This window comes from Lolium rigidum, chromosome 3, assembly GCF_022539505.1.
Source record: "Lolium rigidum isolate FL_2022 chromosome 3, APGP_CSIRO_Lrig_0.1, whole genome shotgun sequence".
Taxonomy (NCBI): domain Eukaryota; kingdom Viridiplantae; phylum Streptophyta; class Magnoliopsida; order Poales; family Poaceae; genus Lolium; species Lolium rigidum.
Window position 1 is genome coordinate 47,776,827 of NC_061510.1, and position 14,430 is coordinate 47,791,256.

The 14,430-nt window shown below is 46.2% G+C and overlaps 3 protein-coding genes across 3 annotated transcripts; all 3 read left to right on the forward strand.

The window, feature by feature from the left end:
- The first annotated feature begins 207 nt into the window (after positions 1-207).
- LOC124701555 (alanine--glyoxylate aminotransferase 2 homolog 1, mitochondrial-like) lies at positions 208-3,697 on the forward strand. Its single transcript, XM_047233638.1, has 9 exons — positions 208-461; positions 1,057-1,287; positions 1,596-1,766; positions 2,170-2,313; positions 2,429-2,608; positions 2,692-2,917; positions 3,023-3,136; positions 3,218-3,304; positions 3,377-3,697. Exons 1-9 carry the CDS (start codon positions 219-221, stop codon positions 3,418-3,420), a joined length of 1,440 nt encoding a protein of 479 aa, XP_047089594.1. The 5' UTR covers positions 208-218; the 3' UTR covers positions 3,421-3,697.
- Positions 3,698-5,287: 1,590 nt separating this feature from the next.
- LOC124701554 (nuclear pore complex protein NUP96-like) lies at positions 5,288-9,643 on the forward strand. The gene is made up of 5 exons (XM_047233637.1): positions 5,288-7,862; positions 8,026-8,149; positions 8,441-8,592; positions 8,663-8,760; positions 9,201-9,643. Exons 1-5 carry the CDS (start codon positions 5,403-5,405, stop codon positions 9,394-9,396), a joined length of 3,030 nt encoding a protein of 1,009 aa, XP_047089593.1. The 5' UTR covers positions 5,288-5,402; the 3' UTR covers positions 9,397-9,643.
- A 1,811-nt stretch (positions 9,644-11,454) lies between these two features.
- On the forward strand, positions 11,455-11,783 carry LOC124695953. Its single transcript, XM_047228751.1, has one exon. It carries the CDS (start codon positions 11,502-11,504, stop codon positions 11,769-11,771), a length of 270 nt encoding a protein of 89 aa, XP_047084707.1. The 5' UTR covers positions 11,455-11,501; the 3' UTR covers positions 11,772-11,783.
- The last annotated feature ends 2,647 nt before the right edge of the window (positions 11,784-14,430 follow it).

Below are 14,430 nucleotides of genomic sequence, written 5' to 3' on the forward strand. Positions count from 1 at the left end.
GCACTCATGGCCCGCGCGTCAGCGACAGAGCACCCGACGTGGCAGCCAGCCAGATCCCGCACCACGCCATCGTTATCGGAATCTGGACTTTTTCCACGTCACTGCCAACTACGGGACTCAGCCAGTGAGCCGCCATTGCCACTACAACACCCGTGCCAATCTCACACTCTACTCCCATCTTCCATCTCATCTCATCCCATCTCGGCTGCTCCTGATCCATGGCCTCCTCGCTGCTTCGTCGCGCCGCCGCCGGCCGCGGGCGGTTCCCGTCGCCAGCGGATGTGCTGCGGAGGCTGGTGTCCTCCGAGGCGGCGCCGGAGCAGGCCCTGGCGCGGCCGCCGCCCGAGATGCCGCCGTTCGATCACCGGCCGGCCCCGTACGCCGGGATGGGCGGCGACGAGATCCTCCAGAAGCGGAAGAAGTTTCTCGGGCCCTCCCTCTTCTACTACTACCAGAAGCCGGTACGATTGATCTGCCAACTCGTATCCGTTCCGTTTGCTTCGCGCATCGCGATTGCGATTTCGCGTCTGATAGTACCCATGATCGACGATCGTCTGATGATTCCTGATACCTAGGAACGACGAGATTTTTCCCTGATATGTTTGTGCGAAAGTAGTAGTATCCGATAAGCGTGTGTGTGTGGAACCTATCCTTTTAGTAGTAAGATGATCTTTTTTTAGAGTAGGTCATAGGTGGACAGATTTGGTGCAGAAGAGGATGTTTCAACCTCAAGTATTCGTCAATCATTTTTCTGAAGATTCCTTTCCATGTATTGCCACTCCCATCACTGTCTCGCTCACAAGTGGGCACAGGACCCATTTGTCATTGTCAGGGAAACATCTACTGACAGATGATAAAACGACTGATGACTATGCCATTTCCTCAGTATACCCGATCGAAATTAACACAGAAAAACAGCGCACCTATGTTACTTCGAATAAAAATTGATCAGTACCAAAAACAACGCACAAGATGTTACTTAAAAAAATGCACAAGATGTCTGAAGATATGGCGGCATGTAACGTCCTCTTACTTTCATCCTGTTTGCATTTTCAGCTAAACATCGTGGAAGGAAAGATGCAGTACCTGTATGACGAACAGGGCAAGAGGTACCTGGATTGCTTCGGAGGCATCGTCACGGTGTCATGTGGCCATTGCCATCCTGATATCGTGAACGCCGTGCTGGACCAGACCAAGGTGCTCCAGCACACGACCACCATATACTTGCATCATGCCATCGTGGAGTTTGCCGAAGCACTTGCCTCCAAAATGCCAGGCAACCTCAAGGTAATAGACTTCCTTCCTTTGGTTCAGTGGGAGCTTGTCCAAGATGATCCGTGCGGGGAAAGAGAGAAAAGATTAATGTTTGGGGGTGCAAAAGACACCAATTTTTTTCATCTAAGTCCCTAAAATAAAAGAATTCTTCAGAGATTCTTCCAAAAAAGAAAATTTGGGGGGGGGGGGGGGGCGGTGGCCCCCCAACTTACACATAGCTATGCCACTGCTTTGGTTCATTGCTATTATAATTTATGACACGGATGGACTCGATGGTGAGAATCAAGTATGAGTGCCAATAATTTTGGGATGCTATGCAGGTAGTGTATTTCGTCAATTCTGGGACTGAAGCGAATGAATTGGCAATGTTGATGGCTCGTCTGTACAGCGGGAATCTCAGTATGGTTGCATTGAGAAATGGATATCACGGTGGGAGTGCTGGAACAATAGGACTGACGGGTTTGCAGACATGGAAGTATCCGATTCCTCAGGTGTGTGTCCTATTATTAGGAGATCATCACCAGATTTCTGTCCAATGTTTCTTTTCCAGTAAGTTCAATAAATGAATTTAAAAAGATGATCCTATCACCAATTTTGATTTGATAAACGCTAAAATTGATACTGAAGCACAAAAGTATTTCTATACCTCTACTTTTTCGGCAAGTTCATATGGATTTCATCTCGGTTAGTTAATTTGCTTATGTTTTCTGCAATGCTGTGTCGTGATATAACCGGAGGTGTTAGTCAATTCTTGCACTACTTTTGTTTAATTATGACCTAACTTTACTTAAGATGTTTCTTACTTATGAGTCATTTCCTCATTAGCAAACCAGTCTTGATGAGACTAAAAACTGTTAGTGCAAATGAGTCATAGCCTCATCACAACTTTTGCAGGGTGAGATTCATCATGTCATGAATCCGGATCCTTACCGTGGAGTTTTCGGGTCTGATGGTGCAGCTTATGCCAAAGAAGTGGAAGAACATATAAACTATGGCAGCTCAGGAAGGGTTGGAGGTTTCATTGCAGAAACTTTCCAAGTATGACAAATTTACAATTGTACCGTATTCTTAAGAAATTGAATATTTCTTACAGGTTTTATCCAGATGAACCTACTCATAAAGCAGTCTTCTTGATTGATGAACATGATTGTAGGGTGTAGGAGGTGCTGTTGAACTAGCCCCTGGATACCTCAAGTCGGTCTATGATACTGTCCGGAAGGCTGGTGGTGTTTGTATAGCTGATGAAGTCCAAAGTGGTTTTGGTCGTACTGGAAGTAACTACTGGGGATTTCAGACGCAAGATGTCATCCCTGACATTGTAACAATGGCGAAGGTTCGTCAATATTGGGGAAAAGCTCTACCTCTAAAGTTGGATTTTATTGACAGTACTCTTAATGTTTGTTCTTTTATTCCTAGGGAATTGGCAATGGCCTACCCTTGGGTGCAGTTGTAACAACTCCTGAGATTGCAAGCGTGATGGCTCAGAAGATCCAATTTAACACATTTGGTGGCAACCCTGTTTGTTCGGCTGGTGGACTGGCTGTGCTGAAGGTTCTCGACAAGGAGAAACGCCAGGAGCATTGTGCAGATGTTGGCGCTCACTTGGTGGAGCGTCTGAAAACTCTTCAGCAGAAGCATGAAAGTAAAATGTTCCCTCCATCCTATGATCAATTTAAACAAACCTTCTTGTTCATGTCTGAGATAATCTGTTGAAGCTATACTTATCCGTGGTTGTGCCTCTGCTCAGTCATCGGAGATGTTAGAGGAAGGGGACTGATGCTCGGGGTGGAGCTTGTTACCGACAGAACGGAGAAGACACCGGCCAAGGCTGAGACCGCTCTACTGTTTGAGAAACTCAAGGGTGATAACCTCATTTCCTACTCCAGTGATCTCAAAATATTCATTGGCACCTACCCCTAATTCTTTTACTTTTTTGAACCAGATCTTGGCATTCTAGTCGGAAAAGGCGGTCTGCACGGCAACGTTTTCAGGATAAAACCACCGATGTGCTTCTCAAAGGACGATGCAGGTTCGTATTAAAAAAACCTCCGGTTCATTCTGAGTTGGGATTATGGGCTAACAAAAACGCTGGTTCCTGCAGATTTCTTGGTGGACGCCATGGACTACGCCATGTCAGGGTTCTAAGGACCCTGAACGTTCTTCTGCTCCTGAACCGTCACCAGCTGCGACACGGAGTGCATGGATGCCCCGGTGCTGGTGGTAGTGCACGCACCGATAAGCTGGGCTGCATGTTTACATGTTTATGTCTTCCCTGGTGCTGGTAGTCTGATTGGTACCTGCCGATAGCTTGGGCTGCATGTTTACATGTATATGTTCCCGGGTTGATGTGTTCGTGATGGTGAAACAGAAAGGAATCCCTTCCCAGGGATGAATAAATGAACGGCGATGAAAACATCGGAAATGTGGAATGTGTTGTCGGGCTTAAGTGGTGTATCTTTTCCTGGATGCCGTGGCGAATCCATTAGAGCATCTCTAGTAGGCCTCCTAAAATTTAGAGGAAACGCCTCCCTGTCCTATAGTGCCTCATATTTGCTCTTCTAAATTCAGCGCCGCAGAACCGAACCCCAATAATTTAGAGGAGGAAAATTTTGTTTTTTTATAAAATCAAACCGTATGAATCAAAGTTTCAATATTACAAACAAAATTAAATGTAACAAATAAAATAATTCATTATTACAAACCAAATGAATAAACTAAATACATTGTTTAAACTAAACAAGTGAAAAAAAATTACGTCTTCACAAATGTGGATCATGTCGGATAGATGCCGTCAGCCAAGTAGTACCCCATGATATAACGATGACCATTGATCTCATAGTTGCAAGGAGGAGTTTCCCCCTTTATAAGCCTTGTGAACAGTGGTGATTTTGACAACACACTGAGGTCATTGAGAGAACCAGGCAATCCAGAGAATGAATGCCAAATTAATAGGTCATGAGATGAGACCGCCTAAGGATGATTGTTGATTTTTGCAGTGGCCTTTGTATTGACCTTTTCTACTAGTACAACAATTTTTCCACATCCAGTGCATACAGTTAATTGAACCAAGCATGCGAGGCCATCATTGAGCTGCACTCTTAGCAAGAAGTCTCTCCGTGTCTTATTCATTTGTTTCCCTCAAGTACTCAGGTTCGAAGATCTCTATCACAGCTTTGCAAAACCTTCTCAGAGACTCCAAAATTGTATCCTCTCCAATCCAAACATAATCATCTATGGGGGGCTGCCACGACGATTTGTGGTCGGCGGTGTGATAGACAGCGATAATACGGCATCGAGGCTACGACAGCAAGGTGGATGAGGAAACTTATAGGAGCGCATCCGCCAGCGAGGATATTTGGGGGCCGCGGAAGCCGACGAGGAAAAAATATGCGCCACTAAAAGCTTTGAGAGATCGGCTGGAGTCGGTCCCCAGCAGTCAGCGCCGCAAATATCCTCCTCTAAATGCGTTTAGGAGATCTGCTAGAGATGCTCTTAGACAAGGAAAATGGTACACTGATCCACACAAAGTAATCAAACAAATAAATATGACAAATAGAAATGCAAAAGAATCCATTATAAAAGGTGTTATGCGTTGTGTAGGACAAGGCATTTTGTTTTATTCTCTTGATTTCATTTTGAGGAAGCTTTTTTTTTTTAGAAAGATTTTTGAGGAAGCTTAAATTCTCTTGAATCATCGAATGAAATTAGCGCAATATTAACTAGGGCCCACAAGCTATGGCCAAACCCTTCACGGGCCTTGTCGACCGAAACAGCCCAATGGACCAATACTCTTATCCAACGAGATTCGGTACGGCCCACGCGTCTGACGCGCCCTAACTCGCAGATCGCACTGCCAAGCCGCGCCGCGCCGCCGCCCGCTCTCGTCGGCCACACGCAGCTCAGTCCACTCAACTTCCTCCGCCGTCTCCCACCTCCCTCGCCGCGCCGCGGCCTCACCGCTGCGGTCCTGCCCTCCCCCGAGGGCTGTGCGCCGGCGGCGCGCCCACCAGTAGGCGGAGGCGCGACCTAATTGGGGGCCAATCGGAGGCGCCGGGCTCGGGCGGCACCGCGGCAGGCTGCCAGAGAGCCACCGGCTGCTCAAGTCAGCTTCGTCCCCATTACCGCGGATGGCTGTGGACTCCATGTTCCCGGTCCTGCGTGCCTCCGACTACTTCACTCGGCCATCGATCGACGAGCTGGTCGAGAGGGAGGCGGCTGATCCAGGCTACTGCAGCCGGGTTCCAGACTTCGTCGTCGGGAGGGTGAGGTATGGACAGGTTAAGTTCTCCGGCGGCACCGATGTGAGGGGGTTGGACCTGAATGGAATCGTCACGTTTGACCGCCATTGCGTGGAGGTTTACGGGGACGAGGCTGGTAAGCCTGCGGTAGGGCATGGCCTTAATAAAGCTGCTGAGGTGACGTTGAGGCTGGATTTGAGGGGGCTTCCGGAGGCCGGCGCTCTAGTTGAGCTTCTGAGGTGCCGCGCGAAGAAGCAGGGTGCTAGGTTTCTCGCTTTCGATCCTGTGAATGGTAACTTTAAGTTTGAGGTCGATCACTTCAGTAGGTTTGGGTTTGTGGACGAGGAGGAAGATGATGTTGCCATGGATGAGGCGGTTGTTCGACAACCGGTTGCTGAAGTAAGAGACCCACCTCCAAATGGACATCAACTGGAGCTTTCACATTCATTGCCTGCTCATCTTGGGCTTGACCCTGCAAAGATGCAAGAGATGCGGTCAGCCTTGTTTCCCAATGATGAAGACGATGAAGATATGGAGGATGGCTTTCCATCTGATCACAGATACCCGAGCAGAGAGAGGATGAATGTGGATACACCCGACACTAGTGCTAAAGGTCCAAGGCTGAGGTCTCTGTCTCCTTTGCACGATTCTTCTCAGAAATTCGGAAGGAGATCTGGTATGCTTCCGAGGAAAGAACCGCATGCACTGCTGGAATATCATGTAAATTCTCCGGACCCTGGTCCATCTTCTCATGGCATTCTTATGTCTGGAAAGAACAAGGGATTTCCGATGAGAATGACCAAGGTAGAAGGCTTTAAACTGCCGGCTGAGCAAGCAACTCCTGTTGCTGGAAAAACATATTCTAACTGCGTAGTGGATGCTGCTTTATTCATGGGAAGATCATTTCGAGTTGGTTGGGGACCAAATGGCATCCTTCTCCATTCTGGCAGTCTGGTCAACTGTCCTGGAACTGGCCTTTCTTCTGTTATTCACATAGAGAAAGTTGCAGCTGATAAAGTTGTGCGTGATGAGCAGAACGAAGTTAAAGAGGAGCTGACGGAACTATGTTTCTCGGATCCAATGGACCTCCACAGGAGGCTTGATCGTGAAATTCTGGTAACTGAGTCCGGCAAATTTAAATTGAAGCTTCAGAAAGTTGTGGCCAGTCGTTTCATTTTGCCAGAGATTTGCAGGTCATATATCGATATCATTGAAAGGCAGCTTGAAATCAGCGACTTATCTATGTCTTCGCGTGTGCTGCTAATGCATCAAGTTACTGTTTGGGAGCTGATTAGGGTCTTGTTCTCTCAGAGAGCAGCTGGTAATCAGTTGGAATTTAGTGGTGATGAGGATCAGGAGGGCATGATTTTGGATAAGAAAGAAGGTTCTGCAAACATAGACCTTGAAGCACTCCCTTTGGCTAGGAGAGCAGACTTTAGCAACTGGTTACAGGACAGTGTTTGTCATCGGGTACAAGGAGAGGTGGGCTCCTTAAGTGATGCCAGGTACTTGGAACATATTATTCTGCTTCTGACTGGTCGACAATTGGACACTGCTACAGAAATTGCTGCTTCAAGGGGTGATGTCCGGTTAGCAATCTTGCTAAGCCAGGCAGGTGGTTCGATGTTAAATCGATCTGATGTTGCGCAGCAACTAGATATGTGGAAAATAAATGGTCTGGACTTCAGTTATATTGAGGAAGACAGGCTAAAGGTATATGAGTTGCTTGCTGGTAATGTACAAGGTGCTTTACTAGATTCACCACTTGACTGGAAAAGGTACCTTGGTTTAATCATGTGGTATCAGTTATCACCAGATACATCACTTGATATTCTAATTCATTCTTATTACCAACTACTTGGTGAGGGCAAAGTTCCAAATCCTGTTCCTGTATACATTGATGAAGGACCTCTCGAGGAAGCACTTCAGTGGTCCCCAGGTGACCGTTTCGACATATCATTTTATTTGATGCTTCTTCATGCCAACCAAGATGAGAAGTTTGGGCTGCTAAAAACTATGTTCAGTGCATTCTCGTCATCGTATGACCCCTTGGACTACCATATGATCTGGCATCAACGCTCTATTCTGGAAGCTATTGGAGCTTTTAGTACAAATGATCTTCATGTACTGGATTTGAGTTTTGTTCATCAGCTACTATGTCTTGGGAAGTGCCATTGGGCTATCTACGTCATTCTGCACATGCAGCATGTGGATGATGCGCCTTACATCCATGAAAAGTTAATCAGGGAAGTTTTGTCGCAGTATTGTGAAATATGGAGCAAAGATGAGTCTCAGAGGCAATATATTGAAGAACTTGGTATACCAGCAGAATGGATACACGAGGCTCTGGTTAGTACAATTCCATAGCTGTCTACGAATTATCTGTCATGCAGTCAATGTATATATTCTTAATGAAATTTTGTCTAACCATCGATTACAAATACTTAGGAATGACACTACAAAAAAGAAAATACACTTGAGCCTTGCATAGCTTAACATTATCTATATGCAGGCTCTTTATCATGAGTACTATGGAGACCGGCAGGGTGCGCTGGAGAATTACATTCAATGCGGAAATTGGAAGAAAGCTCATACTATTTTCATGACATCTGTTGCTCATTCCTTGTTTCTGTCATGTAAGTTTTCCGTGCAATGCACTAAGCAAGTTGCTGTAAAGACTTGAATTCACTGTTCACTTTCTTATGGTCCTAACTTTACAAAAATGTGCAGCTGTACTACTTGCCTACATCTCGAAAACCTAATTATGTGAAGCTTGGACTTTTCTGTGCAATTCTATTAATTATTACTGTTACGTTCATATGTATGACAAGATGTCCTGTCGATTGCTTTACTAGTTCTGTTATTAATTGTATGGTTTATATTGTAGTATGTGTTTATAAATTCTTATTTCTTGGTATATTATTCAGCAAAGCATCAAGAGATCTGGGACATTACCAACGTATTGGAGAATCACAAGTCTGAAATTGCTGACTGGGACGTTGGTGCTGGAATATACATAGACTATTTCATTATAAAGAACTCTATGCAAGAAGATAGTACCATGGATGATGATGATTCAGTAAGCATTTTTCCCTTCAAAACTTTCCTTAAGATTTCCCAACCAATACAACCTTATTTCTATCTTTCAGGATCCACTTGAGACGAAAAATGAATCATGCAAGAGTTTCTTCATCCGATTAAATGATTCGCTGAGTATCTGGGGAAGTAAATTACCTGTCGAGGCGAGGTAAGATACTGTTTGTTGATGTAACAGATCTACAGCCCTGCGTGCTTTTCTTCTTTTGAATGAAGGGATTTCTCCCTAATTTCATGAACAAATCACTAAAGGTTCAGTACATGGTTCAAAAGTAAACTGAAAGCAGTAAACAACATTGCAGCCTACATGTAACCAAATATTTATCTCTGCATGAAATTGTTGGTCTGAACTCTGAAGTAATCCTGCTTTCAAGAACATATCTTAGTTTTGATAAGTTCGCATATAATTAGGTTTTGCAGAGAGCTGTACTTAGTAGAATTGCATAACCCGTTCCAAAACCAAGCTTCTTGGTGACAGTTGGAAATCTTGGTCATTCCTTACATAGCTCAGCTGATTTTTTTTGAATTCGTTGACGTGTAGTGTTTTTTTTTTTTTTGGTTTAGAACATATCTCATTTTTGTGTATAGCAGGGCATGCTACTCGAAGATGGCAGAGGAGCTCTGCGAGCTTCTAATGAATTCCCCTGGTGAGGGCTCAGCGCCAGGTCTCTACATGGGCTGCTTTGAGACGATGCTCAACGCTCCTGTCCCTGATGATCACAGGGCGTCCTACCTGCAGGAGGCCGTCTCGGTTTTCACCGACATACTTTGCCAGGATTCATTCTAGGTGATCCATGTAATTGTTTCTTCGGATGATCCGCGATGTTGTTTAGGTGGTGTCAAGTCTCGGAATCTTGATTTGCGCAAGAGCTCCAAATGGGGGAGTTACATCACAGTTTCCAAGCCTGGTACAGAGAGAAGTTTCTGTTGAACCTGCTATTGGTTGGTGCAGACTGCAGAGGATTGCCACCCCCTGTAAACTCCTGAAGAACTGTAACGAGATTTTCCTGAACAGAGTGCAACTTGTCCTGTAACACCCGTGAACCTACATGTATTCAGCTGTTAGATGTTATTACGATGAACAAGCAACTTGTGTAGGGTTTGCGTCAGCCAGTAGGTGGCTAGAGATGAACGAGTTGTTGTAGATTTATCAGATGAGAGATAAAAATCTTGGTTGATCTCATTATGGCGTGCACGCCAACTAGCGTGCACATGTACGTTGTGCGCGGGTTAAAGATGGATGTAGGTTTGTCGCGGGTGAAATGTTTGGTTGATCTTGTACTGGCGTGCAAGTCATGGAGAGCATGCTGAAACTGCTTTCCGCAGAACCCTGCGAAACCGTGGCTTGTTTCAGGAAAGCTTGGGCCTAATACCGGGGACGGAAGGCGACATGAAGCAATAAAACTCACATGGCTTTCCGTACTTTGTTCTTTAGTCCCCAGTGTCCTTATATTATGTCTCGACGGTACCTCCTACCTGTGCAAGTTAACTCGCCTCTTGTTAGTACGATTGACTCGAGAGTTCGTCACTAGTCCTCCAAGAAAAGAGAATTCGTCCTCGGTGCCTGCCATCGTGTGCTCCAATAGCTGAAAAATAAAGAAGATTGCCCATGACTGGGCAGGGGTCTGGAAGATGCTCATATCCAACCCAGTAGTAACCCGATTCATTTTATTTAAATGTGGGTAAAAAAGACTTTGCCCCAATCGATAAATTAAGGAGAAGTTTTACAAAACTGTAAACTAGGTTTATTACAAGGTTTATTCTCCCGGGATCAATTCACCCAAACGCTTGGCACCTGCCAAAACCCATAACCTCGCCTCAATTTTTTTCCCATTGAAGACTATTTGCAAAGGAGCGAGCTTGTTTCGAAAAACTCTTGCGCTACACTCACACCAAACTTCCTAAGAAACTAACAAAGTGGGTGAAGCCATAGCTTTGAGATTGATCGCGGCTTCGCTCGACATTCTTCACCACTCCGCAATCGAAAAACCCACCCAATGCGAAGGAACAAGTTCCGGAATGCCCAACCATTCTTTAACCCGCCCCCAAAGGTGGATGGTGAATCGACACTAAACGAAAAGATGATCCACCGATTTCGTGACTTGCTTGCAAATAGGGCAAAGACTGCAATTAGGCTACCCCGCTTCTCCGCCATCCAAATGCTATTTTGGTTTGCAAGCCACACAAAAAATCTAACTTTGGACGACGCCTAAGCTTTTCAAATGTACTTATTCATGGTCGAGGCAATAGGCCCAAGAAATTACACTTCGTAGGCCGACTTGGTGGTGTATTCTCCATGCGGCGTGAGCCTCCAACCAATGTCGTCCTCGATGTCATGACGGAGGTTGATCGAATGAAGAAGGGACCAAAGCTCAACAAATCGGCAAAGGTTAGTAACCCGATTCTTATCAACGAAAAGAAGATACACATATCTAAACTCTGTAGTAATCCGATGCTTATCATTTATCAACGAAACTTCATCACGTTGCTACGTCAGGTACGGTTCTTATCACGAGTCACGACCGCATCCACCCACCCACTCACACACCGGCCAACAGAATTTTAAAAAGGAGACTGACCAGACCACCGAAACAGCTGCAGCTCTCGCGTCGGCGCGCGGGCGTCCGTCCCCGTCGTCACGGAAACAGACGAACAGCACCCGGTAATAAACAAAACCAGCGGGTGATCGCAGCGCAAACCCACCCACGAGTCCACGACGCCGGCCAACCGGAGAGACTTATCCGAACCCAGCAAAAGCAAAGCATACTCGGAGTAGCTAGCAATCAACATGTACAGATACTCGTCCTATAAATGCACACCACGTCCCAAGTCCATTTCACAAACCAATCCAGAGCAACAGTTTCCTGATAAGTTGAGTTTTTTGAGTTGTCAATGGCGGACATAGCGATGCTGGTGGCCGATGAGGAGTTCGAGAAGAGGCTCAAGCGAGGGGCGCCCGGCGCCGGTGTCAGATCCGACGAGGCGTCCATGGGCAAGGCCAACTTCGGCGCCGTGAACAAGGTGTGGGGCTCCTGGGTCGAGTCGGCCGCCGCCGCCGCGTCCGGGGTCAAGGTGCACGTCGCGGTGCTCGTCAAGGCCGACATGGCCGAGCCCAAGGCTCCGATGGCCGTGGCAGCGTTCAACGGCTTCTTCTCTGCTTAGTAACTTCCATTCTTCTTCTTTTTTGGGTTCTTTTGTGGTACCCCTAAATGAATAATAGCCATTAATTTTCGTCCATCCAATGGTCCAAATAATTTCATACCACAGTCTAAAACTTGAGAGGTATGTTACATACCTCTCACAATTTTCGCACCTCAGTAAAAAAAAAATAGACGGGCCGGCCCAATAGATGAGCCCAGCCCGGTAGACTGGTCCAGACCCATGAGCTGCCGACCACAGCGGTGCGGGTGGGGATTTCTCTTTGTTCTTTCGTGACCTTGCTGAGAGAGGTTCCGCCGGCGCCGCCGCTTTGTACATTCCCCAACTCCGGCGCCACTGGCCCAGATGGAGAGGAACACGACGGTGGACAGCGTCTCCTCGGCCTCCTTCCTCACCTTCACGGCCGCCATCCTCACCATCGCCGCGGAGGATCACGGCCTCCCCGTCCCCATCCCCGACTCCTCAGTCTGCGCCGCGGTCGGCGTCCTAGTCGTCCTCGCCATGGACGTGGCCGACTGCTGCTGCACCCTGTCGTTGACCGGGGGGATCCGGGAGCACCTCGACAACGAGGAAGGCGCGGGCCACGGCCGGCGCCCTTCTCCTCCTCGTGCTACGGAGAGCGACCCATGGTGACCGAGCTGACGGACAGGGGCGGGCGTTCCGAGGGAAGGGGAGGCCAGACCTTGACGGGTGCTCCTATTGTCCTGTGGGGAGGAGCAAGGCTGCTCGACGGTGGCTCCCGGCGACGGCCACCGCGGCCGGCCATGTTCAACACCCTAGCACGCCGGCGAGGTGCTTCCGGCCACCAGGACGCGCCGGCGGCGACGCGAGCCAGGGAGATGGCGTCCGGCGCAGCGCCTGTGCTACCTCATGCACGTCTCCCGCCACGGAGAACACTATGCAGGTACTGAATCTTTCTCTGAATATCCTCTTCTACCTCGCGTGAGCTGAGAGGAGGGAGTGAGATCCTAGGTTACATTCAGCAATATTTTAGTTTGACAGCAACTATTCCTGCCAAGTCCTTTGTGTCAAGCATGAAAGAACAGCTACTGTTCCTGCCATGTTGCGTGCTTGCGCTCACCTATTTATTCATATGTTTATGTTTATACTCATAATCTGTGTGGTAAGTTCATTGTATAGAAGACAACAAATCATGCTTAGTGCCTCTGTTTTCTACAATTTGTGCGACCGGTGAATAGACATGACACTCTGCTCTCTTGGCAAAAAAAGCTTATGGTCTTTCAGATGCTGTTTCGTTGCAGATATCGAAAACATAATTCGGTGAAGTTTGAAAGAAAACGGTGTAGTCATTTTTGTTTGTTTGTTAAATCACAACTGATCAGTACTTCTACAACTCCAACAATGCCCACAATATGTGTGAAGAAAAGTTGTGAGCTAGCATGACCAATGTGCCTTTCTAAAATAGGGAGTCCATTCATTTTCATCACATAGTGACTGAATGTGTTGGTACTAGCTAGCTGTGCCAACCATGAGCAAACATATGACGTCCTGTGACTGAATCAAGGTATCCCCTAGATACTTAAGCTGGTGCTTAGAAATGCCTTACTGCCATTGGAACAAGAACTATGTCGAGTGCTCCAGACCAAGAATTCTCTCCGGACTAACGAAAAGTGATATACAAAATTGCAACAACAGGAAATGTTGGTTTGTGCAAGTAATTGATCTCCTTCCATGTCTTCTTCCCCGTTGAACTCCTGTTCTCGATAGCCAATGATTTTTACAGGCCGCAGTCCAGATTCATTTGCTTCCTGTGATGTGGTTTTAGATTTTTTTTAATTTAGATCATTCAGTTATTTGTAAGTGTACATGGTTCTCTGTAGGGTTGAAGATTTTCTCGAATATGTGAACGAGAGGATTCATCTCGCATTTGAGTCGTCATGGATCACCTGCCTTGTACGCCTGTGATCTGCTGGAGCTCCATTCTTGTTGCGATGAATCAACAGTGTGCCTTAGACGATTGTGATTTGTTGGAGCTCTAATGTTGTTGTGATGAACCAGCAGCGACACATGTGCTACACAGAAAATTATGAACGTGTGTGTGCTTTTTAAAATGCAATGTGACAGAGATGATCTTTCTTTTGTATTCAAATTCAATATTTCTCCTTGATTTATAAATTACAATGCACTAACTTTCAGTTCGTATGGTGTTACTGTGTATGCAGGGTTGTACTTTGTGAATCTAGGAGGACCTTCTCAGCAAGTATGCTGATGAGATGGTCAACTACTACACAACGTCTTCAAATAATAGTCTACAAGATGCATAATCTTTGTCGGTCTACCTTGTCAAGGAGAACGAACAACAAACTTTACAATTCGAGACCAAACTCACGCTGCATAGCTCATGACATATCACAAGGCAAGAGACTTCAAGAAGAAAAGTGTAAATATAGGAAATATTATACACTATTCTGGTTAATTGTAGTCTTGTATGTAGTTTGAATCATAATTTCCCAATGTTTAGACAAAGTATTCGAATATATGTATGAAGGTACAAATCCATGAGATAAATGAGTTATTACTATCAGTCTATAACATAAACTATGTACTGAAATCTGCAATGTCAAGTACTCGGTTTAACGAGCATGTTCAGTTCTCTTTAGAAAAATCTGGCATTCCTACCAATGGTGGTTCACAATAAGAG

What these genes read in the sequence shown, in the direction of transcription:
- LOC124695953 (XM_047228751.1), top strand. Translation starts at nt 11,502, where the DNA reads ATGGCGGACATAGCGATGCTGGTGGCCGATGAGGAGTTCGAGAAGAGG.
- LOC124701555 (XM_047233638.1), top strand. Translation starts at nt 219, where the DNA reads ATGGCCTCCTCGCTGCTTCGTCGCGCCGCCGCCGGCCGCGGGCGGTTC. An exon ending in TCTACTACTACCAGAAGCCG is followed by an intron (nt 462 to 1,056) that starts GTACGATTGATC and finishes TTGCATTTTCAG; the next exon opens with CTAAACATCGTGGAAGGAAA. An exon ending in TCTTCAGCAGAAGCATGAAA is followed by an intron (nt 2,918 to 3,022) that starts GTAAAATGTTCC and finishes GCCTCTGCTCAG; the next exon opens with TCATCGGAGATGTTAGAGGA.
- LOC124701554 (XM_047233637.1), top strand. Translation starts at nt 5,403, where the DNA reads ATGGCTGTGGACTCCATGTTCCCGGTCCTGCGTGCCTCCGACTACTTC. An exon ending in AATGGATACACGAGGCTCTG is followed by an intron (nt 7,863 to 8,025) that starts GTTAGTACAATT and finishes ATCTATATGCAG; the next exon opens with GCTCTTTATCATGAGTACTA. An exon ending in TCATTCCTTGTTTCTGTCAT is followed by an intron (nt 8,150 to 8,440) that starts GTAAGTTTTCCG and finishes TATATTATTCAG; the next exon opens with CAAAGCATCAAGAGATCTGG.